The sequence below is a fragment of the Bos taurus genome, chromosome 22 (assembly GCF_002263795.3).
Source record: "Bos taurus isolate L1 Dominette 01449 registration number 42190680 breed Hereford chromosome 22, ARS-UCD2.0, whole genome shotgun sequence".
Classification (NCBI taxonomy): domain Eukaryota; kingdom Metazoa; phylum Chordata; class Mammalia; order Artiodactyla; family Bovidae; genus Bos; species Bos taurus.
Window position 1 is genome coordinate 57,291,720 of NC_037349.1, and position 27,605 is coordinate 57,319,324.

Consider the following 27,605-nt stretch of genomic DNA (forward strand, 5'->3'; position numbering starts at 1 on the left):
TGACCCCCAGCACGTCAACTTTGGTGCGTACTGTGCCAAGTGTTTCTCTTTTAATCTCCAGCATCACTGACTCGATGCACAGGAAACTGAGCAATCTCTAGAAGATAGAGAAGGGCAGGGAAGCCTGGTGTGCAGAGTCAGACGTGACTGAACAACAGATCACTTTAAAAGCTGGATTAAAAAATGACATTTGAACGTAATATGCGCATAATCTTGGAAGTAATAAAGGACCGAGCTTGAAAACCACTGGCCTAGAAAGACTGCATATGATGGAAACTCATGAAATTTCCCGAGAAGCTAGGTTTTGTGACTGGACTGCTCCAGTGAGGCCTCCTTCTCAGACAAGCCGGTGTTTCCCTCTTGCCGCCATCTTCTTCCTCCCACACTTTCTGCACGGGACTTCTGCATCCCCCAAACACCACAGCTCTCCACCCAGTCACAAGTCCGCCTCTCCCCACACCGGGAGCGTCGCTCTTCCCCACGTGGTCGCAAAGCCCTTCTGCAACCAGTGGGCTGACATGTAGCAGTGACACAGACCCACCGGCGGGGCGGCCCTCTGCTGGTCTGCACGACTGGATGTGCTGCTGGTCGTGTGCTGACTGGCACCTTGATTTTTGCTGTCATTATTATAAACAGTAAAAAGAAATCCTAGGATGGGGGAAAAAACAACTATAGAGGACTTGGTTGAGAAAACTGATGAATTTTAGAATTTGGACTATGGATTAGATAATGGCTTGTTTCAATATTAAATTGCCTGATTTTGATCACTGTAGTGTAAATACATAGGAGAATGTCATTCTCCATAGCAAATGCAACAGAAGTATCCAGGGCAAAGCAGCATGATGTCTCTATTTTTATTCTCAAATGATTCAGAAAAACATACATCATACATACATTCAGAATGTTACAGCAAAAACTGGTGAATCTGTATAAAGGGAATACAAGATTCCTATGTATTATTTTCCTTACGTCTGAACTTGTATGGAAATACAACATTAAAAACCCGTAACACAGACGCTAACCCTATTGCCGTCTACTCCCTATAGGCTACGGGCACTACCTCTTCACCTGTTTACAGCGCCATCAAACAGGCACTGTCACTATCGCCACTTGACAGTTACGGATGTTAGAGAAACTTCCCCGGGTCACACAACTGAGGAGACACAGGATTTACTCCTAAAGTCCGTTCCGTTCAGAGCCAAAAGTTTCTAAATGTTGCACAGCTTGCCATCCTTACTGAATAATCTTCCCTCACAAACTTATCACAGAGCTACTATCTAGGTCAGAGCACTGATTACTCACTAAAACATCAGGAAATGAACTCTTTTCCCACAATGGGTTGGAGATCCAACGCTTAAGTCAGGGCTAGAAAGGAAAACTTCATAGAAGACATCGGCGCCAACATCAAGAACTAGAAACCAACTTACATTGGTTATGACCATAACTCTTCTTTAAAATACCAAACTTTCAAACACACTTCAGTTCAAGCAAAGTATATTCAATTTTATTGACAGTTCACAATGAAAAGATTTTCAGCTATACTTACTACACATAAAACTCATGTTAAGGGGTTATTTTCCCTAGAGAAACTGAAAGCACAACACCACAGATCCATTCTACAAGACTTGTGGCTCAAGAACCTGCATTCTAGCCAGGACAGTGGTGGAACCACGGACCAAGCGCCAGGGCATGGGAATACCCCTCTGGATGAACTGGGATGCCCGCACAGCCCCTAAGAAAACAAGGATTCTTCTTACACCAACACAGGGGGCTGTACACTCTCTCTCGAAATATGCACTAACTCCAAGACTAGCTGGAGTCTTCTGGGGGAGTGTTCTGTGCTCTCACCTGCCCTTGGATGGCTGTGAAACCACAATGTAACAGCCATAGTTAAACATACAAAGTTAGTCCCTTTTCCAAACCTGGGAGAGTTATGTAGGCAGGATCCTAATACCTACTACATTAAACTATAAAGGACTCATTTTCAAGTCACAATCAGCAAATAAGAACAAAGTGAAAGAAAAAATAACTTAGCTACATAAAGTTTCTAATTCTGAAGAATAGTAAAACCTCATTGGACCAATAACTTCTAAATTTCCAAACACTCAGATATGTGTGTCCTACTTGGTGTGAAGTGAAAAAAATTACAAGTATATGAACTTCCGTTTTATGATTAACTTATGTAAAATAGGCATGATGGAAATACAATTTTTAACAACTCATTTCACTTTCCTTAATACAACTCTGTTATGCTTAGTTTTTAACAATCCATAAAATCACTTTTACGAATGGGGAAACACTACAGAAACCATCTTCTTATTACAGCTTACTGCTCACTTTTACTTAGCTTAAAGTAAGCAAACTGAAAATGAAATCGATCCTTAACTAATTCACTTGAATACCTGGCTGCCTGGTATTTTCTCAGACTTCTGTTACATATTTAGTGCTTTTTCTGCCATTCATTTCTGCTCACATGCTTTGGTTTGGTCTTCTGATTCAGCCTTCTGAGGTAACTATGAATCTAATTTGAGTCATCAGCATTCCCCTTCTTCCTGCTTGCTGGTCATGATTTCAATACACATATCTTCTCTTTCTTCAGTGAGCCAGAGGCAGGCTCAGAGCCCTGGGGAAGGCTAACCTTCCCATAAGTGAATATGAAATAGTTAACAGGAACGATACTACTACTGCTAAGTTGCTTCAGTCGTGTCCGACTCTCTGCGACCCCATAGATGGCAGCCCACCAGGCTCCCCCATCCCTGGGATTCTCCAGGCAAGAACACTGGAGTGGGTTGCCATTTCCTTCTCCAATGCATGAAAGTGGAAAGTGAAAAGTGAAAGTGAAGTCGCTCAGTCGTGTCCGACTCTCTGCGACCCCATAGATGGCAGCCCACCAGGCTCCCCCATCCCTGGGATTCTCCAGGCAAGAACACTGGAGTGGGTTGCCATTTCCTTCTGCAATGCATGAAAGTGGAAAGTGAAAAGTGAAAGTGAAGTCGCTCAGTCGTGTCCGACTCTTCGAGACCGCATGGACTGCAGCCTTCCAGGCTCCTCTGTCCACGGGATTTTCCAGGCAAGACTGCTGGAGTGGGGTGCCAAATAGTTATTATAGATAAAGAGGACACACTGAACATTATCATGTGCCAAGTGCCGCTTTAAGCATCTTACAAGTAATATCCACTGATTTTTCCTAATAACCTTATGAGGTAAGCACTACTATTATGCACATTTTCTAAATGAAAAAACTGAGATGTTAGGAAAGCGATAAAGTGGAGCACTGGGATCTGACTTCAAGCGGGGTCCACGCTCTTAACTGCTAGTTTACTAGGACATGCTGCCTCTCAGTTCTGAAGTTCAAAAGTTATAAAACGGTACTTCATTCCAATAGTTTGAAGTGACACTTCAGACTTTTAGATTAAAAGTAAGTTAGTTTAGCAAATGTAAACTCTTTCTTCTTTCACATTTTAAAACATAAATGAGACTGCACTATACTGGATGCCTAAGAAGCACAGCTCCTTCCTGAGACCCTCAGGCAGCTCTGTTTTTGGAACGGATTCAGGGAGGGTGGGTGGCTGGACCCCAGGGGGACTGGGGAGGTACCTGAATGCGCTGAGGTGAGGCTACCGCAGAATCAGTGGAGATTATCTGGATGCGCGGGGAGGGGCTGGTCATCCCTGGAGATTCCGGCCGAGAAGTCTGTGTACGTGGTACCTGTGGGCGAGAAGCGGGCTGGATCACAAGGGGGCTCAGAAAGGTTCCCAGTGGGCGTCTGAGGACCGCGCCCCTTGGTTTCACTGTGGCTCCGAGTGACAAAATGTGTAGTTCAGGATGACAAAGCATCAACGAGACGCTTCTCCAGAAGGATCCTGAAAACCAGCTCAAACAGCTGTTTCTAATGTTGAAAATGCAAGAAAAAATGAAAGGAATTTTCAGGTCTGCTCTGTGCAGCATCAATTAAATATAAAGCTACCAAAATAACTTCTTAGAAATCATCTTTGAACTTTTTCCCCCCACTGTCTACAAAGCCAGCTATAAAGCACTCCTGTGAGATGACAGTTTTCAGAAGAAACGCTCTCACAGTACTGCTGAGGATGGCAAACAGAACCAGAATTACACTGTAAACTACCATTATTAGTACTTGTCAAAGAGCCTGGCAACCTCCCACCCCACGGGGTGAAACTTGAAAAAGTTCATCAGTAACACAAGGTCAGTACCCATCAAAGTAAAGGTTCAAGGTTCAGAACAGTCACTTGGACACCTGAAGTGATCAGGTATTATTTTTCTTTGAATAAAAGTATGTTATGAACCAATATTTTTCAAACTTAAAAAAAAAGAAGAATAGGAGGAGGAGGAGGAGGAGGAAGAAAATACTTCTTGATTCATTCTATGAGGCCAATAATACCTAATACCAAAACCAGACAGATGATCACAAGAGAACTATAGACCCAGATCAATATTCCTTATGAATAAAGATGCAATCATCTGAAACAAAATCCAAACAAAATGAATCCAGAACCATATAAAGAACCATACACTATGACTAAGTGAGATTTATCCCAGGAATGCAAGGTTGCTTCAACATATGAATCAAACAATAAAATATACCTTAGAAGGGGACAAAAGTCAAATGATCATCTCAATGGACAGAAAAAGCATTTGACAAAATTCAATACTCTTTCATGATTACAAAAAAAAAAAAACAACACCCCATTCAACAAACTAAGAAGTACTGATATGTCAACCTGTTAACAAGTCTTTATAAAATATAGCTAACATAATGCTTAATGATATAAGACTAAAACCCTTCTCCCAATGATCAGGAACAAGACAAGGAAGTCTACTTTCCCATGTCCACTTGACATCATACTGCAACTTCTAGACAAGGCAGTTAGAAAAGAAAAAGAAATAAAAGCAGCAAGATCTGGAAAGAGGGAAAACGATCCCTATTAGCAGATAATATGATCCTTTATACAGAAAATCCAGAAGACTCCACAGAAAAACTACTAGGTCTAATAAATGAGTTTCAAGGTTGCAGAATACAAAATCAACATATGAAAATCAGTTATTTTTCTATACATTAGCAAAGAGCACTCAGAAAATTAAAGAAACAATCCCACTAACCATAACATCAAACACAAGAAAATACCTAGAAATAAGTTTAACAAACAAAATATAGCATTTGTATACTGAAAACTACAAAACACTGTTGAAAGAAATTAAGATGTAAATAAACATAAAGACATCTGTGTTCATGGATCAGAAGACTTAATACTGGTAAAATGTAAATACTACCCAAATTGATCAATAGATTCAATATAGTTGCTATTCGAATTCTAGCTGCATGTATTGCATAAATTGATAAATTCATCCTAAAATTCATGAAAATGCAAGGGAACCAGAATAGCCAAAACAATCTTGAAAGAGAACGAAGTTGGAGGACTGAACTTCCTGGTTTCAAAACTTACTTGTCTCTTGTGTCTCCTGCATTGGCAGGCCGGTTCTCTGCCACCTGGGAAGCCCCTATTAGAAAGCAATGGTAATCGGAACAGTGTGGCAATGGCATAAAAATAGACTAATAGAGCAATAAAACAGAACAAAGAGCGTAGAAACTAACCTTTCCATCAATGGTCAGATGATTTTTGACAAAGGTGCCATGATAACTCCATGGGGAAAGAAGAGCATTTTCAACGAATGGTGATGGAAGAATAGAAGAATGAAACTGGACACCTCACTCCTATTATATAAAAAACAATTAATTCAAGAGAGAGAATTCTAGGGAAATGGTGGAGTAGGAAGCACCAGGAATCTGTCTCTCTACCTAGATCACAGACAGACTTCAGAAACTGTCTGATGGGACTACTGTGGAACTCCAGAGTCCAATGGAGGCTTGCAATTTCCGGGGGAAGACTTGGACGATACAGTGCGGTTAATTTTGGTCAACTCCAGCTCCTAGCACAACAGTGCAGCTACCTGTCCCCGCCCCTATCCCAGAGCAGGGAACTGTGCACACACTCCGGAAGCAGCCTGCACACAGCCTTGGGAGCCAGGGTGGCAGAAAGGGTCCTTGTCTTCCAAAACTGGGGACCCGTGCGCCAATTGCTGACTGCTTCTGATCCCAGAGGTGCAGACAAGGAGGTGGCATCCATGGTCTTTGCACTTCCTCCTACTGTTGCCAATGCCCATCTCTACTAAAGTGATTTCCAGGGGACTTAAAAGACTGGTTTGTTCTCCCACCACCCCCTTTTCTCTTTGTTCTTCTTTTGGGAATTAGACATTACAGACAAAGACTTTCAAACTAACTGCATATACAGGAAAAATTAGAAAGTAACTACACATGCTTAGGGAAAGACACATGTTTAGAAAAGACCTTAAATTTACATGTCAGGATGTTGCTTACAGAAAGTGCTTACAATAAAAACAAATTAACAAAAACCAGCAAATACCTGGCAAGAAAGAGAATCTGATTTCTAGAGTTACCACATTATTAGATTCATATGTCCAGTTTTCAACAACAAAATCACAAGGCATACAAAGAAATAAAAGTATGGCCCAGTCAAAGGAAAAAAAAAATTAACAAAAATTACATCTGAAAAAGATCTCACATCAAATGCACTAAATAAGGACTGAACTAAAGAAAGATGTGGAAAAGTCAGAGAATGATATATGAACAAAATCAAAATACCAATAAGCGACAGAAAATCTAGAAAGAAAGCAAAAAAATTTTGGAGCTAAAAAGTTCAGAAATTGAAATGAAAAATTCACTAAAGGGATTCAAAGGAATATTCGAGTAAGCAAAAGAATCAGTAACCTTGATGGGATTTAGTGAATCTGAGGAACAGAAAGAAAAAAGATTGGAGAGAAGTGACCAGTGCCAAAGAGGCCTGCAGGATACCAGCAGTGAGACCAGCAGCACTGTGGGAATCAGAGAGAGAGGGGTGTGGGCAGAGCACTCGAAGAAACAGTGGCTGAAAAGCTGCCCAAATTTGATCAGACATGAACATAAACATCCAAGCTCACCATATGAGGAACTCACAGAGACCCAAATCAAGATACATTATAAGCAAAGTTCAAAAGACGAGAAGAGAAAATCTTGAAAGCATTTAAAAGAGAAGCAAATTGTCACATACAAAAAATCCACAATTAGGTTATTTGCCAATTTCTCTTTAGAGACTTTGAAGGCCAGAAGACAGTTGGCTAATACATTCAAAGTGCTCAAAGAAAAGAAATATGTCAATCCAAAATCCTATACCCAGCAAAACAGTCCTTCAAAGGCGAGGGAGGTTATCATTAAAATGGCAAAACATAAAGAGGATTCTAAAGGCTGCAAAAAAAAAGGGGGGGGGGAGGGGTTAAAAGGGAAGTCCCATAAGGCTATCCTCTGATTTCTCTACTAAATACTGCAGGCCTGAAGGAAGTGACAAAGATAAATTCAAAATCCTGAAAGGGAAAAACCTGCAACCTATGACATTCTACCCAGCAAGGTTAGAAGAGAAGGAGAGATAAAGAATTTCTCAGACAAGCAAAAACTAAAATAATACAGGAAGACTAAACTTTTACTCTTAAAAAAATACCAAAAGGTCTTCTCTAAATAGTAAAGGAGGGGCCGTCCCTGGTGGTACAGTAGGTAAGAATCTGCCTGTCAAAGGAGGAACACAGGTTCAATTCCCAATATGGGAAGACTCCACATGCCATGAAGCAACTAAACCCGTGCACCAGAACTACTGGGCTGGCGCTCTAGAGCCTGCGCGCGGCAACTCCTGAGTCTCTGTGCTCTGACTCCTGAGTCTACAGGCCGAGAGCCTGTGCTCTACACCCAGAGAAGCCACCACAAGAGAAGCCTGCACATTATAACGCAGAGCAGCCCCAGTTCACCACAAGCAGAGGAAGCCTGCACATGAAAATGAAGATCCAGCGCAGCTAAAATAAACTATTTAAAAAACGTTAAATAACTTGGAAAGAAGGAAGAACCTACAGGAAAGAGAAAAATGCAACTAGAAAGTAGACAGCGTAAACAGATCAGTAGACCTATTAAAACATTTTAAAACAATTGTGTGAAAGTGAAAATAGCTGCAACAAACAAGAAAAGGATAAACATGAAGACATAAAAGACATCAAAACCATAAAATGTGTGGGAGGTAAGAAAACAGGTTTTGTTTGTTTTTTAGAATATGTTTGGAATATATATGAATACCAGTCTAAAGTAAATGGGGGCTTCCCTGGTAGCTCAGATGGTAAAGAATCTGCCTTCAATTCAGGAGATCCGGGTTCGATCCCTGGGTTGGAAGATCCCCTGGAGAAGGAAATGGCAACCCACTCCAGTATTCTTGCCTGGAAAATCCCATGGACAGAGGAGCCTGGTGGGCCACAGTCCATGGGGTCACTAAGAGTCAGACACAACTGAGAGACTCACACACACAAATCAAAAACATACAGTATATTCACAAAAACCACAAAGAAGAAAACACAAGCATAATATAAAAGAAAACCATCAAACCACAACAGGAAAAGAAGAAATGTAACATCAACTGGAGAACAAGGTTTACAATGGCAGTACATACATATCTATCAACAATGACATTATATGTCAATGGACTGAATGTTCCAATCAAAAGACATAAAGTGCCAGATCAGATAGTAAAACAAGAGGCTACAATATACTGCCTACAAATGATCCACTTTAAAGCAAAGAACATATATAGGTTGAAAGTAAGGGGATGGAAAATCTAATTTCATGCAAACAGAAAGAAGAAGAAAGCAGGAGTAACAATACTCATATCAGACAAAACAGGTTTTAAAACAAAAGCTGAAAACAAACATAAAGAAGGAAACTGCATAATGATTAAAAAAAAGGATCAATACAAGAAGGTATATTATACTCATTAACATACGTACCCAACATGCCGCACGCATGCTCGGTCACTCGGCCGTGTCACACTCTCTGCGACCCTATGGGTGGCGGCCCGCGGGCCCCTCCATCTGAGGGATTCTCCAGGCGAGAGCACTGCAGTGGGCTGCCACGCCCTCCCCCAGGTTGTCTCCCCACCCAGGGATCAAGCCCGAGTCTCGATGGCTCCTGCACAGGCAGGCAGGTTCTTTACCACTAGAGCCACCTGGGAAGCCCTACGTCACCTGGGCTAGAATTCGGGCTTCAATATTCCCATAAAGGGACACAACAGTGTATCCAGCCTTGTGTTTTCCTTCTGTAATATAACTGCTGCTGCTGCTAAGTCACTTCAGTCATGTCCGACTCTGTGCAACCCCATAGACGGCAGCCCACCAGGTTCCCCCGTCCCTGGGATTCTCCAGGCAAGAACACTGGAGTGGGTTGCCATTTCCTTCTCCAATGCAGGAAAGTGAAAAGTGAAAGTGAAGTCACTCAGTCGTGTCCGACTCTTCGCAACCCCACGGATTGCAGCCCACCAGGCTCCTCCGCCCATGGGATTTTCCAGGCGGGAGTACTGGAGTGGGGTGCCACTGTCTTCTCCGTAATATAACTGCTTCCACCAGTAAATCAGATTTAATCAGTATTGGCTAAGGGTTGGTCTGAGAGGTCTGGGTGGACACTGGGAGAAACTATCCGGATCTCGGAGCAAGTCTGAGTAGGGTCATCTTTTCCTGGTATGGGCAGTAAAGTTGCTGGGGTTAAAGTTTTGCAAATACTCAAACATATCTGTGGGCTTTCAAATAAAAGAATTTGCTATCTGAAAATTTGTGATCATTTAGTAGGCCTGGTACCTGGTGAGCAATCAGAACCTGAATGGGGCTCCCAGAGTAAATTTCCGTGCTCCCTCAGCTACAAGGGACAGTGCTCCTAGCACCCTAAGACAGGGAGGCCAGCCTTCACAGTGGACTCCAGCTGTTTGGAGAGATAGGCTTTGGCTGTGTGGTTTCTCCCAGTCTTTGGGTTAGGATTCCTAAGGCCGCACTCCCTGTTTTCTGGGTGCAGAGTCAGAACAGTTAGGAAAGGTTAGGTAGACCCAAAGTGGGAGTGCTGTGGAGGAGGCTTTTTAAAGTGTCCATGGCTCCTGCTGGACTGGTTCTCGTTTGAGGGGTATCTGATCTTCCTTACCTTTTAATGCTTGATATAAGGGGCTGTGCCATGAGACCACAGTTAGGTACCCAGACTCTGCAGTACCTGGTTAGGCCCAGAAATGCTTGTAGTTGTTTATGGGTAGTGGGAATCTGTAGATGGGTATCGCCTGTGTATAATCTGCCAGAAGGCTGCATCTACCAGGGGTAAAAATAATCCCAAAATAGGACACTTGTTGTACCAACTGGGCCTTAGATTTGGACACTTTGTAACCCCAATAACCCAGGAAATTAAGGACCTTGAGTGGTGTATATAATGGTGTGGGACTGAGTGGGGGAGCAAATCAAAAGATCATCAATATAGTGAATAAATGTTCCTCCCTCAAGAGTTAGGTCTTGTAGATCCTGGGCTAGAGCCTGCTCCAAAAGATGAGGGCTAATAAAGCCTTGGGGTAGGTCAGCTACTGAGGGGGTACTGATGAGGAGTTCTACTTCAATGCAACAAGTATTGTGATTCTGGTGCCAATGGGATGAAAGAGAAGGCATCTTTTAAATCTGAGAGTGAGAACCAGCTGCTGTCTGGGGGTCTTTTTTTCAGAAGTATATAAGGATTAGGGACTATTGGGTATAAAGGCATCATGGCCTTATTAATGAGCCATGAGTCTTAGACTAGGTGCCATCCAATCTGATACTAGGTATAAAAAGACTCCACATAAAAACTACCAGAAGTGATAAACGAATTCAGCAAGGTAACAGGATACAAGATTAACACACATAAATCAGTTGCATTTCTTTACACTAACAATGAAATAGCAGAAAGGGAAAAAATCTTTTTAAAGATTCCTTTAAATACCACATTAAAAAATAAAATGAATAGGAATAAACTCAATCAAGGAGGTGAAAGACTTATATGCTGACAACTTTAGAACACTGACAAAGGAATATGCATACAAAAAAATGGAAAGACACCATATTCTTGGATTAGAATATTGTTAAAATGACCATACTACCCAAAGCACTCTACAGATTTAAAGGGATTCTCCATTAAATTACCCATGACATTTTACATGGAACTACAAAATTCCAAAATTTTTATGGAATCATAAGAGATCCAGAATTGCCAAAGCAATCCTGAGAGAAAAGAACAAAGCTGGAAGCATAACCCTCCCAGACGTCAGATAATACTACAAAGCTACAGTAATCAAAATCAGAGAACCCCAAAATAATCCCACACATCTATTGTCAATTAATCTCAGACAAAGGAGTCAAGAATATACAACGAAGACAAGCCAGCCTCTTCAGCAAGCAGCTGGAACACTCCCTCACACCCTACACAAAAATAAACTCAAAATGGCTGAGACATATATAAGACATGACACAATAAAACTCGTAGAAGAGAACACGGGCCAAACATTCTGTAACGTAAATCATAGCATACTTTTCTTAGTTCAGTCTCCCAAGACAACAGAAATAAAAATAAAACTTACAAGCTTTTGCACAGCAAAGTATACCATGTACAAAATGAAAAGACAACCTGTGGACTGGGAGAAAATGCCTGCAAATAACGTAACCAGCAAGGGCTTAATTTCCAAAATATACAAACAGCTCATACAACTCAGTAACAAAAAAAGCAAACAACCCAATAAAAAAATAAGACCTAGATATTTCTCCAAAGACGACACACAAGTTGGCAAATAAGACACATGAAAAGGTGCTCAACATCACTAATTATCAGAGAAATGCAAATCAAAACAACAATGAGGTATTACCTCACACCAGTCAGAATGGCCATGGTCAGAAAGTCTACAAATAACAAATGCTGGAGAGGGTTTGCAGAAAAGGAACCCCTCCTACACTGTGGTGGGAGTGTAAACCGGCACAGCCACTATGGAGAACAGTACATGCGTGTGTGCTGAGTCGCTTCAGTCGTGTCTGACTCTGTGTGACCCTATGGACTGTACCCGCCAGGCTCCTCTGTCCATGGGGTTCTCCAGGCAAGAACACTGGGGTGGACTACCACACCCTCCTCAGGGGGTCTTCCTGACCCAGGGATCGAGCCTACGCCTCTTACATCTCTTGCACTGGCAGGTGGGTCTTTACCACTAGTGCCTCCTGGGAAGCCCGGAGAACAGTGTGGGGTTCCTTAAGAAAAAACAAAAACAAACAGAGCTGCCATATGATCTAGCAGTTCCACTCCTGGGCATAAATCTGGCGAAAATTCTAACTGGAAAAGATAACATGCACCCCAATGTTCATGGCAGCACCACTTACAATAGCCAAGACATGGCAACAGCCTAAATGTCCGACAGATGGGTGGACAAAGATGTGGTGTGTATATAGTGGCATGCAGTTCAGCCATAAAAAAGAATGGGGGAAAAGAATGAAATGATGCCGTCTGCAGCAACACAGATGGACCCAGAGGTTATCATATTAAGCCAAGAGAGAGAGAGAAAGACAAATAGCACACGGTATCACCTATATGTTGTCTTTTAAAACTATACCAATGGACTTATTTACCAAACAGAAACAAAATCACAGACACAAAAAACAGACTACAGTCACCAAAGGGGAAGGGCACAAGTTAGGACTCTGGGATTAGCAAATACAAATGTCAATAAAAATAACCAATAAATGCTCTATAATAAGAAATGTTTTCTGTGAGCCAAACTGAAGACTAGCCCAGAGGCCAGCTTCCCAGATTACTCTGACCAGCTCCTCTGGAGAAGCATGGCTGCCAAGCAGAGTTCTGCATCTTGTCAAAACAAAGAACATTATATTTCTTCAAGGTTTAAGAACAAAAACAAACAAAACCCCACGTGGATCAGAGATCAGCAAGTCGGCAAGGCCTTGGCACCTTGGAAGAGAGTCTTATCATCAAAGGAGAACCAGCAATGGCAATCCAAGAAGACAGGAATTTAATCTTTATTTTTAACATGGACATTCTTCTGGTCAATGTAACCTTTTCTTTTTAATAATTAAGGCAGATATACAATGCATGTTTGATAGGTCACGAACAGGCTATTCTACTGAGCATAAAATTCAAGTTAACTCATGCATAAAACAGAATGACTTCCCTGTATCTAATATGTAAAAATCTTTCATTACACACACACACACAATACACAAAAAATAAGCAGGGTCCTACTGTGTAGCACAGGGAACTATATTCAATATCCCATAATAAACCACATGTATAACTGAGTCACGCTGCTGTACAGCAGAAATGAACGCAACACTGCAGATCAGCTAGGTGGCGCTAGTGTTAAAGGACCCACCTGCCAGTGCAGGCGCCACAGAGACCCAGGTCCAGTCGCTGGGTCTGGAGGATCTGGAGAAGGAAAGCGCAACCCACTCCAGTATTCCTACCTGGAAAGTTCCACGGACAGAGAAGCCTGGTGGGCTACAGTCCAAGGGGTCACAAAGAATGAAACACAGCTGAGTGACTGAGCACTCGCACATATACATACTTCAATTGAAATAAACAGGTAAATAAATATTTTTAAAAGTGAGAGACAAACCAAGACATTGCAGATAAACAAAAGCTAAGGGGATTTGTGATCACTAGCCTTGCCCTGCAAGAAACGTTCAAGAGAGACCTGCGAGGAGAAAGGAAAGACGGTAGGACCCTGGGAAACAAGAACGCCAACACATGTAAACACGTGGCGATCATAAAACGCCAGCGTCACTGTGGCAACGGTTCACCACTGGGCCTTTTGCTTCCTAAAAATACACTTAAAAAACCCTCAATTATTGTAAATACTATTGCTATATCTTTGGTATGAAACTCAGAATCTTTTTTTCTACATAATTAAGGAGACTAATGTATTTAAAAAGAATTATTAGCTTATGTTTTGGGGCATAAAAATGTAATCAGTGACATCAACTACTGAAAGAGGTAGGGACGGAGCTGTAAATGAAAAACGTTTGACAGTGAGTGAAATTAAGCTGGTGTAAGTTCATACTAGTGTGAATTTGCAACTTTAGGATGTTATATGTAACCTTCATGGTAACCATAAAGAAAACAGCCATGGAATAGGTACAAAAGAAAATGAGAAGTGATTTAAACATTTCACTACTAAAAAATCAACTAAATATAAAAGAAGATAGGAATGCAGGAAATGAAGGACAGAAAAGCTGAAGGCATATATACAACAAAGAGCAAAATGACAGAAGTTCTGCATACATAAATATTTTAAATGCAAATCAATAAAACTCTCTAATCAAGAGAGACAATGGCGGAACACCGTTGAGACATTCTGTTTCAACTGCATGCTGCCTGGGAGACTCACTTTAGAACCCAAGACACAAACAGACTGAAAAGGAAAGGAAGGAAAAAGATAATTTATGCAAACAAAAACCAAAAGAGAGCAGAGGTAGCTGTTCTAAAATCAAACAAAGTAGACTTTAAAAGGGTTTAAGAGACAAAGAAAGAAGAAAGAAAGAAGAAAGTGAAGTTGCTCAGTCGTGTCCAACTCCTGTGACCCCATGGACTGCAGCCTGCCAGGCTCCTCCAACCATGGGATTCTCCAGACCAGAATACTGGAGTGGGTTGCCATTTCTTTCTCCAGGGGATCTTCCCAACCCAGGGATCGAACCCAGGTCTCCTGCACTGCAGGCAGACTCTTTTATCCTCTGAGCCACCAGGGAAGCCAAAGAAGGATACTAATAAGAGATTCAACACAGCAAGAAGATACAATAATCACAAAGTTACACACTTAATAACCAGAAAAGTACATGAAGTCCAAACTAATACAACTTAAGGAAGAAATAGACAGTTCTGCAATAATAATTGGAGACTTCAATATTGCAATCTCAAGAAGGAACAGAACCATCAGACAGAAGATGTATAAGGAAAGAGAAGACTTAACACAAGAGAAACTAACGAGACTGGACACACTATAACAGGACACTCTACCATGAAACAACAAATACACATTCTCCTCAAGTACACAAGGGACATTCTCCAGCACGGGCCATAAATGCAGCCAAAACTTATGTCTCAGCAAATTTTAAAAGACAGGAAGTCAAGTGGGCCTCAGGAAGCATCACTCCCAACAAAGCTAGTGGAAGTGATGGAATTCCAGTTGAGCTTTTTCAAATCCTTTAGATGATGCTGTGAAAGTGCTGCACTCAATACGCCAGCAAATCTGGAAAACTCAGCAGTGGCCACAGGACTGGAAAAGGTCAGTTTGCATTCCAATCCCAAAGAAAGGCAATGCATTGCACTCATCTCACACGCTAGTAAAGTAATGCTCAAAATTCTCCAAGCCAGGCTTCAGCAATACATGAACCGTGAACTTCCAAATGTTCAAGCTGGTTTTAGAAAAGGCAGAGGAACCAGAGATCAAATTGCCAATATCCACTGGATCATCTAAAAAGCAAGAGAGTTCCAGAAAAACATCTATTTCTGCTTTATTGACTATGCCAAAGCCTTTGACTGTGTGGATCACAATAAACTCTGGAAAATTCTGAGAGAGATGGGAATCCCAGACCACCTGACCTGCCTCTTGAGAAACCTATACGCAGGTCAGGAAGCAAGTTAGAACTGGACATGGAACAACAGACTGGTTCCAAATAGGAAAAGGAGTACGTCAAGGCTGTATATTGTCACCCTGCTTATTTAACTTCTATGCAGAGTACATCATGAGAAACGCTGGACTGGAAGAAGCACAAGCTGGAATCAAGATTGCTGGGAGAAATATCAATAACCTCAGATATGCAGATGACACCACCCTTATGGCAGAAAGTGAAGAGGAACTAAAAAGCCTCTTGATGAAAGTGAAAGAGGAGAGTGAAAAAGTTGGCTTAAAGCTCAACATTCAGAAAACTAAGATCACGGCATCTGGTCCCATCACTTCATGGCAAATAGATGGGGAAACAGTGGAAACACTGCCAGATTTTATCTTGGGGGGCTCCAAAATCACTGCAGATGGTGACTACAGCCATGAAATTAAAAGACGCTTACTCCTTGGAAGGAAAGTTATGACCAACCTACACAGCATATTCGAAAGCAGAGACATTACTTTGCCAACAAAGGTCTGTCTAGTCAAGGTTATGTTTTTTCCAGTAGTCATGTATGGATGTGAGAGTTGGACTGTGAAGAAAGCTGAGTGCCGAAGAATTGATGCTTTTGAACTGTGGTGTTGGAGAAGACTCTTCAGAGTCCCTTGGACTGCAAGGAAATCCAACCAGTCCATTCTGAAGGAGATTAGCCCTGGGATTTCTTTGGAAGGAATGATGCTAAAGCTGAAACTCCAGTACTTTGGCCACCTCATGCGAAAGGTTGACTCCTTGGAAAAGACTCTGATGCTGGGAGGGATTAGGGGCAGGAGGAGAAGGGGACGACAGAGGATGAGATGGCTGGATGGCATCACCGACTCAATGGACGTGGGTCTGAGTGAACTCTGGGAGTTGGTGATGGACAGGGAGGCCTGGCGTGCTGCAATTCATGGGGTCGCAAAGAATCGGACATGACTGAGCAACTGAACTGAACTGAACTGAATCAGACAGTGTTCTCTGACCATAAAAGAATGAAGTTAGAGACTGCCAATAAGAGGAAACTGGAAAAAATCACAAATTTGTGGAAATTAAACAACACAGTCTTCAATGACCAATGAATCAAAAAGGAAACCATAAAGGTAATTATAAAAAACTTGGAAATGAAAAAAAAAACAACAAAAAACTTGGAAATGAATGGAAACAAAAACATAACATACCAAAACTTAGGGAATTTGCAAAAGTGGTGTTAAGTGGGAAACTTATGAGCTACAAATGATTTTTTAAAAAAAGAAGAAAAATCTCAAACAAATAACCTAACTTTTACAACTAGAGTAAAAAAGAAAAGAACAAACCGAATTCAAAGTTAGCAAGAGAAAGGATATAATAAAGATTATTATTTATAATAAGAAAACTATATAAAAAATCAACAAATCAAAGCTGATTCTTTGAAAAGATCAACAAAATGGACAAAACTGAAGAAGAACGTTCAAACTATTGCACAACTGCACTCATCCCATACGCTAGTAAAGTAATGCTCAAAATTCTCCAAGCCAGGCTTCAACAGTACATGAACTGTGAACTTCCAGATGTTCAAGCTGGATTTAGAAAAGGCAGAGGAACCAGAGATCAAATTGCCAACATCTAATGGATCATCGAAAAAGCAAGAGAGTTCCAGAAAAACATCTACTTCTGCTTTATTGACTATGCCAAAGCCTTTAACTGTGTGGATCACAACAAACTGTGGAAAATTCTTCAAGAGATGGAAATACCAGACCACCTTACCTACCTCCTGAGAAATCTGTATGCAAGTCAAGAAGCAGTAGTTGACATGGAACAACAGACTGGTTCCAACTCATGAAAGGAGTACATCAAGGCTGTATATTGTCACCCTGCTTATTTAATTTACATGCAGAGTACATCATGCAAAATGTAGGGCTGGATGAAGCACAAGCTGGAATCAAGATTGCCAGGAGAAATATCAATAACCTCAGATACGCAAATGACAGACACCACCCTTAGGGCAGAAAGTGAAGAAGAACTAAAGAGCCTCTTGATGAAAGTGAAAAAGGAGAGTGAAAAAGTTGGCTTAAAACTCAACATTCAAAAAACGAAGATCATGGCATCTGGTCCCATCACTTCATGGCAAATAGATGGGGAAACAATGTAAAGTGTCAGACTTTATTTTCTTGGGCTCCAAAATTGCTGCAGATGGTGACTGCAGCCATGAAATTAACAGACGTTTGCTCCTTGAAAGAAAAGGTATGACCAACATAGACAGTGTATTAAAAAGAAAAGACATTACTTTGCTGACAAAGGTCCATCTCGTCAAAGCTATGGTTTTTCCAGTAGTTATGCATGAATGCGAGAGTTGGGCCATAAATAAAGGTGAGCACCAAAGAATTGATGCTTTTGAACTGTGGTGTTGGAGAAGACTCTTGAGAGTCCCTTGGACTGCAAGGAGATCCCCCCCTCTCCAATACTACGGCCACCTGATGCGAAGAACGAACTCATTAGAAAAGACCCCGATGCTGGGAAAGATTGAAGGCGGGAGGAGAAGGGGATGACAGAAGATAAGATGGTTGGATGGCATTACCAACTCAATGGACGTGAGTTTGAGCAAGCTCTGAGAGTTGGTGAGGACAGGGAAGCCTGGCGTGCTTCAGTCCATGGGGTTGCAAAGAGTCAGATGCGACTGAATTGAACTGAACCTAGCTAGATGGACTAAGGGGAAAGAAAGAGATTTCAAATTTCTGAAATCAGAGACAAAAGTGAGATTATTATCAATTCTGTAGAAATATAAAAGTTTATAGAAGAATACTATGATCAGTTGTATGCCAACAAATTGGATAACCTAGATGAAATTAACAAACCTGCCATGACTAAAGGGAGAAGGCAATGGCACCCCACTCCAGCACTCTCGCTTGGAGAATCCCATGGATGGAGGAGCCTGGTGGGCTGCAGTCCACGGGGTCGCTAAGAGTCGGACACGACTGAGCATCTTCACTTTCCCTTTTCACTTTCTTTTATTGGAGAAGGAAATGGCAGCCCACTCCACTGTTCTTGCCTGGAGAATCCCAGGGACGGGGCAGCCTGGTGGGTGCCGTCTATGGGGTCGCACAGAGTCGGACACGACACGACTGAAGCGACTTAGCAACCATGACTAAAGCACGAATTAACAGAAAACATGAATAGACCATTAACTACTAAGGGGAATGAATCAATCCAAAAGATCTCATTAAGAAAACCCTGGACCCAACAGCTTCACTGGTCATTTCTACCAAATACTTAAGGCAGCATTCTCAGACTCATCCACAGTACGGAACACTTCCTAACTCATTCTATTGAGGCCAGCACTGTCCTGCTATCAGCCAGGCAAAGATACTGGATCAACATACACAAATCTATCATCATAACACATGGCATTAACACAATGAAGGAAAAATCCCACAGTATCATCTCAATAGAAGGAGTAAAAGCATTTGACAAAATTTATCATCCTTTTACGATAAAAACACTCAATGAACTAGAAATAGAAACAAATTATCTAAACTTAATAAAAGCCGTATAGGAGAAACCCAGAGTCAATACCACACTCAGTCGTCAAAGACTGAAAAGTTTTCCTGTGTAACAAGCATGCCTGCTTTCACCTTCTCTACTCAACACTGTTCTGGAAGTTCCAGCAAGAGCAATGAAGCAAGCAAAAGAAAGAAAAGGCATCCAAGTGAGAAAAGAAGAAGTAAAAGGTAAGTGTGTGCTTAGTCGCTCAGTTGTGTCCGACTCTTGCAACCCCTGCCAGGCTCTTCTGTCCATGGGGTTCTCCAGGTAAGAATACTGGAGTGGGTTTCCATTTTCTTCTCCAGGGGATCTGCTCCACCCAGGAATTGAACCTGGGTCTCTTGCACTGCAGGCAGACTCTTTACTGACTGAGCTTTGAGGGAAGCTCCTAAAAGGTAAGAGATTTGTACATTAAAAACTGCAAAACACTGCTGAGAGGAATAAATGGAAACATTTTCCATGTTCATGGGTTGAAGGACTTAACACTGCTAGTATGTCAATACTTCCCAAAGTGATTTACAGGTTCAATACAGTTCCTATCAAAGTCCCAATCTTCTTTTTTTTTTTTTTTGGCAGAAATGGAAAAACCCATCCTGAGCTTCGTATGGAATTTCAAGGGATCCCAAATAGACAAAACTACCTTGATAAAGAACAAAGTTGGGGGACTTGGGTTTCATGATTTCAAAACCTGCTACAAAGCTTTAGTCACAAAATCATGGTATTAGCATAAAGACAAACATATAGACCAAAGGAAAAGACATTCCAGAAGTAAATTGTTGCATATCTGGTTAAACAATTTTTTGACAAGGGAGCTGAGACCATTCAATGGGAGGAAAAACATTCTTTTCAACAAAAGTGCTAGAAAAACAATATCCATATGCAAAAGAATGAAGCTGGGCTCTTATCTCATGCCATACACAAGAATCAATTCAATCAGAGACCTAAATTAATTCAATCCAAGACCTAAACGTCAGACCTGAAACTACAAAACTCTCAGGAGAAAACCTAGGAGAAAAGTTACCACACCACTAGATTCGGCAGCGATTTCATGATGCGATACAAAAGGCACAGGCAGCTAAAGGGGAAAAAAGAAATCACACAAAGAAATTCTAATATTTGTGCGTCGAAAGACAGTATGAACAGAGTGGAAACGCAAACTACAGAATGAGAAAAAACATTTGCAAATCATGTATCTGACAAGGTATAAACCTCTGATTATATTAAGAACTTCTAAAACTTAGCAACATAAAAAAAACTCAACTTGATTAACAATAGGCAAAACATATGAATAGACATTTCTCCAAAGAAAATATACAAATAACCAATAAGCACATGAAAGGTTGATCAACATCACAATTCATTGGGGAAATAAAAAAAAAATCAAACCTGCAAGATGCTATCTCATACTCAGTGTAACGGCTACTATCAAAACAAAGAATTGAAAGCAGTGCCTCCAAGAGGTATTTGTACACACATTTGCAGCGGCAGGATTCATGAAAGTCAAGAGGTGGAAGCAACCGAAGTGTCCGTGTACAGATAAACAAAATGTGACATGTTCATACAATGGAATATTATTCTGCTTTTTAAAGTAAGGAGATTCTGGCACATGCTCCAACACAGATGAACTTAGAGGACATTATGTTAAGCGAAATAAGCCACTCACAAAAAGACAACCAACTATTGTATAATTTCACGTATGTGAAATATTGAGAGTAGTCAAATTCTTCGAGACAGAAAGGAAGAGTGGTGACCCTTGGGCTTCCCTGGTGGTACTAGTGGTAATTCACCTGCCAGGGTGGGAGACTGAAGAGACATGGGTTCTATTTCTGGATAGGGAAGATCCCCAGGTGAAGAATATGGCAACCCACTCCAGTATTCTTGCCTGGAGAATCCCATGGACAGAGCAGCCTGGTGGGCTACAGTCCATAAGATCACAGAGTCAGATACCACTGAAGTGAGTTAGCACATACTCACTTAGTGAAACACTGAGTAGTCAGATTCTTAGAGATTAGAGAGTAGAGTGGTGGCTCAAGGAGGAGATGGCAATGGGCATTAGTGTTTAATGGATACAAAGTTTGTTTTACAAGATGAAGAGAAGTTATGGAGATGGATGGTGGTGGATGCTGCACAACATTATGAATGTATTTAATACTACTGACCTGTATACATAAAGTAGTAAATATTATATTTCATATTTTAAAAACAGGAAAAATTAACTCAAAATGGATCAAAGTATTAAATGTAAGAGCTAAAACTATAAATTCTTAGAAGAAAATATAGGTGTAACTCTTTGTGAACTGGGATTAGGTGATAGTTCCCTCAATATGACACCAAAGCATAATCAACAACAACAACAACAAAAACAGATGAAGTGGCCACCATCAAAATTACAGTTTTGTGCTTCAAGGGATATGATTAGAAAGTGGAAAGACAGTCTATAAAATAGGAGAAACATTTGCAGGTAGTGTACCTAAGACATGGACATGTACATACAGACTATAAAGAACTATTTATAACAACTTAATACTTTTTTAAAAAAGAGGCAAAGGAGATGAATGGAAATGTCTCCCAAGAAGATATACAAATGACCAGTAGCATATGAAAGGCTCAACATCATTAGTTACTAAGGAAATTAAATTTAAACCCACAACAAGACATCACTTCACACCCATTTGGATGACTACAATCCAAAAGATGGACAATGGCAAGTGCTGACCAGGATGCAGAGAAACTGGAACTCTAGTGCACTGCTAGAGGGGATACAGAGCGGCAGACCTTCTTTGCAAACAGTCTGGCCAATTCTCAAAGGGGCCATGTGAACCTACAACTGCACTCCTAGGTATATACTCCAGAGAAAGGCAAATATATATCTACAACCATCCTGGACAGAAATGTTCATATCAGCATCATTCATAATCGCTCAAAAGTAAAAACAATCGAGTATCTGCTAATTGATGAATGAATAAAGAAAACACGGTGTATGCATGCAATCGAGTACTCTTTGGCAATAAAAAGGACTTCAGACTGGTACATGCTACACCACGGATGAACATGTGCAGCATGCCACAGAAGTCCATGTATTGTATAATTTCATTTACACAACAGTCCAGAGTAGGCAACGCAGAGGGACAGAAGGTACATCAGTGGTTCTCAGGCACTGAAAGGATGGGGAAGGGGCAATAACGTCTAATAGATAGCCCCCTAACAAAAACAGCAGCTTGGTGCATCTCAGATCCCCAGTGAGAGACTGAACCAGGCCCCTGGCAGTGAAAGTGTGGAGACCTAACCATAGGACAGCCAGGGAATTCAATGGAATTTCTTTTTAAAATGATGAAAATGTTTTAGAATTAGATAGTGGTAATGGCTGTACAACCTTGTGAAACTTACTAAACTGTACACTTTAAAGGGGTGAAATTTATGGGAAGTGAATTATATCTCTTTTATAAATTATAAAATTTATAAATTTTATAAAGCATAGCATGATGAATTATTGGGGTGGTTAGGAAAAACTTTTTCTTTCATAAGCATTAATTTCACCAACAAAAAGTCCACCACAGAAAGACAACAGAATGGGACTGCCGGGTGGCGCAAGTGGACAGGACTCCTCCTGGCACTGCAGGGACCCAGGCTCAGTCCCTGCCCCGGGAAGGCTCCGCATGCTGTGGAGAAACCAGGCCTGTGCGTCACACCTACTGCGCCCCTGCTCTGGAGCCTGGGAGCCACAAGAACCGAGCCCACACGAGCCAACTCCTGAGGCCCGCGTGCTCTGGGCTCCTGAGCCGCTCACTGAGCCTGTGTGCCTACAGCCTGTGCCTGGCAACGCAAGAAGCCAGTAGAAGCCCATACACAGCTACCAAGAGTAGCCCCACTTGCTGCAACCGGAGAAAGCTTGCCTTCAGCAACCAAGACCTAGCACAGCCCAAAATACATTATTTTAAAAAGACCAAAAAAAAACCCCCAAACCCAGAATGCAGTATTCTCATAGTGATTTTTAGTTGACAAAATGCTTCATATCAATTAGTTTTCTCTTGGTTAAGACAGGAGAGAGTGTGATGAGGCTTAAACCTTACAGAATGTATCGCCCAGCATCCACCTACACCATCTGTTAGCTCTGTTTATTTCTGATTAAAAAAAGGCTGGCCAGTCACTTTGTCAGTACACAGGAATTAAATCCGTCTTTAATAATGAACATTTAGAATTCTGGCTGAGTCTATTACTGCTCTGTAAGTTAATTCTACCCATTTCAGATCCTTTGAATTCTTAACCGATAGAATAATACGCTGCCTTTCTGACTCACTTTACTCTTCAGAAGTTTTAAAGCAATCAGCACTATTTGAGTACCCATACGCAAGGAATTAGATAAACCTAGGCTCTGAAACACGTACCGTCACCCTGATAAAGTCCCTTAACCCTCTAAACTTCAGTTTCCTCAAATTAAACGTGGACATATTACTACTACTTTATGGGATTGATGAGAGGGTTAATAAATAATATGCTAAGTATTAATGCTATTTATTTAGTACATAGTTGCTATTAGTAATATCACAAACTTCCTGAAAATGTTTTTCTAAAGCCTGAGTTATAAACAGTGTATAAATATCTTTGTTACACATGATTAATTGTACTGCTGAGACTTTCCTTGAACAGAAATTTCTTTTCTTTTTATAAAAAATATATTAAATTCTACCTCACATTATACACACAGATTAGAAAACAAAGGTGTAGATCTTCATGACCTTGATTACAGGCAATGATTTCTTAGCTATTATACTTAAAGCAAAAGAGAGAAAAGATAAACTCTGTCAAAGTTTAAAACTTTTGTGCTTCAAAGGACAACTATAAAGTAAAAAGTAACCCACAGAATGAGAGAAAATATTTGTAAATCATATCTGATAAGGACTTGTATTTTTATAATATATGGTTAATTAACCCTTACAATTAGATATCAAAAAAAATTTTAAAATGAGCAAATGAACAGCAAAGGAAACTACAAACAAGGTGAAAATCAACCCTCAGAATGGGAGAAAACAATAGCAAAATGAAACAACTGACAAAGGATTAATTTCCAAAATACACAAGCTGCTCATACAACTCAATACAGAAAAACAACCCAATCAAAAAGTGGGAAAAAGACCTACTAAACAGACATTTCTCCAAAGACCACACACAGAGGGCTAACAAACACATGAAAAGATGTTCCACATCACTCATTATTAGAGAAAGGCAAATCAAAACTAGAATGAGGTATCACCTCACACTGGTCAGAATGGCCATCGTCAAAAAGTCTACAAACAGTAAATGCTGGAGAGGGTGTGGAGAAAAGGGAACCCTCTTGCGCTGCTGGTGGGAATATAAACTGATACAGCCACTATGGAAGATGGTATAGATATTCCTTAAAAAACTAGGAGTAACACCACCAGATGACCCAGCAATCCCACTCCTAGGCATACACCCTGAGGAAACCAAAACTGAAAGAGACACATGTATCCGATTGCTCACTGCAACACTATTTACAACAGCTAGAACATGGAAGCAACCTAGATGTCCATCGACAGATGAATGGATATAGAAGTTGTGGTACATATACACAAGGGAATATTACTCAGCCATAAAAAGGAACACATTTGAGTCAGTTCTAATGAGGTGGATGAACCTAGAGCCTATTATACAGAGTGAAGTAAGTCAGAAAGATAAATATTGTATACTAATGTATATATATGGAATCTAGAAAGAAGGTACCAATAAATTTATTTGCAAGGCAGCAATGGAGAAACAGACATACAGAACAGACTTATGGACACAGGAAGAGGGGAAGAGTGGGTGAGACGTATGGAGAGAGAAACATGGAAACTTCCATCACCATATGTGAAATAGATAGCCAATGGGAATTTGCTGTATGTCTCAGGGAACTCAAAGGGGGGCCTCTGTATCAACCTAGAGGGGTGGGATGGGGAGGGAGATGGGGGTGGGGGGAGGTTCAAGAGGGAGGGGATATATGTATACCTGTGGCTGATTCATGTTAATATCTGACAGAAAACAATTCTATAAAGCAATTATCCTTCAATTAAAACATAAATACATTTTAAAAAAAGAAAAAATGGGCAAAGGAGCTGAACAAACATTTCTCCAAAGATACACAGATGGCCAACAAGCCCATAAACATTGTTCAACATCATCAGTCATTAGGGAAATGCAAATCAAAACCACATTAAAATATCATTTCATACCCATTAGGATGGTTATAATGAAAAAGAAGGTAAGTGCTGGCAAGGACGTGGAGAAACTGGAACTCTCATATACTACTGTTGGAATATAAAATGGTACACTTTGGGAAACTGTCAGTTCTTCAAATGGCTAAACACAGAGTTGCCATATGATTCAGCAATTCCACTTCCAGATATATATACCAGAGCAAAGAAAATATATGCCCATGTAAAAATGTGTACATGAATATTCACAGCAGCATAATTCCTATTCATTCGTTGTGTTACACATTTATGAACTGTGAACACAGGTATGTTATACTACAATAAAGACTTTATTTAAAAAAATAACAGCATTCAAAAAGTATTTCACAGGGACTCAGAGAAGCATTCTAAGTCAGTAGCGCTGACCTTGCCCCTCTGTGGCTGTGTGCTGGGGATGCATGGCAAGCAGAAAGGGCCCTGCCTTTCCTGCACTTGGGGGCTGGGGATGGATGGCAATAGGGGAGGAGTGTGGGCTGGGCAGCAAGACTACTTGCAGCTTTCTGGCCCTGCCTGAGCTATAGTATAAACTCCCTCGACTCTAGTTCCTTCACATAAAGGGAGATGCTTCTAAAGCTTCTAATTCCTTTCACATGAGAAGCGCAAAGACCTCCACAAATTTGCTGATCGGGGGCAAGCATCATGCTGGTGATGGGCTCCCTGTAGCTCAGTAATAAAGTAAGATCGGGTGAACAGTCTTAAATATCCCTGGGATTCAGAGAAGGATGCCTAACTTTAGAACTGACAGATGAAAGGGAAAAACACTTCAGATCCCTTACCCCTAAGACCTTTAGAGAGGAAGTGTGTTCCAGTGGTACCAGGGGTAGTTTTTAGATATGATTCAGCTTGAAGGCAAAGTGATGTCATGATGGGATCCCTCAGAAATTCTTGCAGCTGTGTGAATTTAAAAGCCTAATACTATGATCAGACATCAAAGCAGGCCATCTATTTTTTCCCCCCAAGCATTCTGTTGAAAATCATTTCGCACAATGATAAAAAGTCCATTTGGGGACTCTCCTGGTGGGACAGTGGTTGAAAGTCCACCCATCAACTCAGGGACATGGTTAGGGTCCCTAATCAAGGAAGATCCCTCATGCCGCAGAGCAACTAAGCCCACGTGCCACAACTACTCTAGAGCCCAGGAGCCGCGACGGCTGAGCCCGCACGCCGCAACTGCTGAAGCCCACGCTCACGCTCCACAACAAGCCGCCAAATGAGCAGCAGCGCAACTGGAGGGCAGCCCCCACTCGCCACCACGCGCGCTTGTGCACAGCCACAAAGACCCAGCACAGGCAAAAGTAAATAAATAACAATTAAAAGAAAAACAACAGTCAATTTCGTAACAAGCCATAAGAACATTAGATACATTTCTGACCAGTGTAAGCATCTCCTTTCCAGCCTCCCTTTTTAGTGCCCAAAGTACGTCGTGGCCCTCCCCCTTAGCCTACTTCTCCCCTCTTGCATCTGCTCCAGCCCATCAGCTCACAGTGACTGTAAACGCCTGGCAACACCCAGGTGTGTTATACCTGGCCAGAGCACTTGCACTTTGCCAGAAAACTGCCAGTCCAAAGGACTCAACTAAACCATGAGCAAGGAGGGTGTGAAAGCACGTTCGGATACAGTTCTTCAGAGTACGGTCTCCGACTTGTGCTTACAGAGTAAATAGGTGGTTCCGTTTCACATCCTTTCTAAAGTGAACCATGCTTACGCAACACACGAATGCTTGTTTCCTGCCTAAAGAGTTCATGAAAGCCTTGCTCCTCTGGACAGCTCCCTCCCTGGACCCGGGGGCTGGTGCCCAAGTCCAGCTCGGGGCTCCCAGAGCAGCTGCATCCAAGCCCTCAGCCCAGGGCCCGCCCAGCAGCTGCTCAGAGGCCCGAAGGGACAGCCTCTGACGCCTCAGGCCAGGCACACACTAGGCCCACAATGACTGGTTAGAGAGGAACAGTTTTTAACTTCAGGAATAAACAACAAGTCATTTTTACAGTCCTTGATCCTGGGACTCTGCCTAGGCTTTTTTTTGTTTTATTCCACTCTTGTATCTATCTGCTAACTAAACATTCTGCAGGTACCCCACAGTGTCTGCCCTGGCAGTTTCTTATATAAATAAACCAAAGCGTACTGGTTCCACCAACACACGTGAATGTATGAGGCTGATGGGAAAAGCACATGTATTTTTGCTCTCGAGTGAGAACCATCTCTATTTTACCATAACATGACATTGCCTTGCGAGCATTTTTTTGGGGAGTGAGGGGGGGAAATTCTTAGGAAAAAGTTCTG

The 27,605-nt window shown here is 41.4% G+C and overlaps 1 protein-coding gene across 14 annotated transcripts in view; it reads right to left on the bottom strand.

Annotated features, from left to right (window-relative positions):
- The window catches only part of NR2C2 (nuclear receptor subfamily 2 group C member 2), a 115,032-nt gene that overhangs the window by 36,528 nt on the left and 50,899 nt on the right, over positions 1 to 27,605 (bottom strand). For 12 of the 14 annotated variants that reach the window (XR_003031713.2, XR_003031714.2, XM_024982465.2 and 9 more), the window contains one exon: positions 3,598 to 3,708. Coding sequence is in view for 12 of the 14 variants with exons in the window: in XM_024982465.2 (XP_024838233.1) it covers positions 3,598 to 3,708 (111 nt within the window). In the remaining 2 variants the exon portion in view is untranslated. Of the gene's footprint in view, positions 1 to 2,578; positions 2,624 to 3,597; positions 3,709 to 5,611; positions 10,623 to 27,605 lie in introns of those variants that run through there. The other 2 variants (XM_059879506.1, NM_001192061.1) reach the window with 2 other exon arrangements.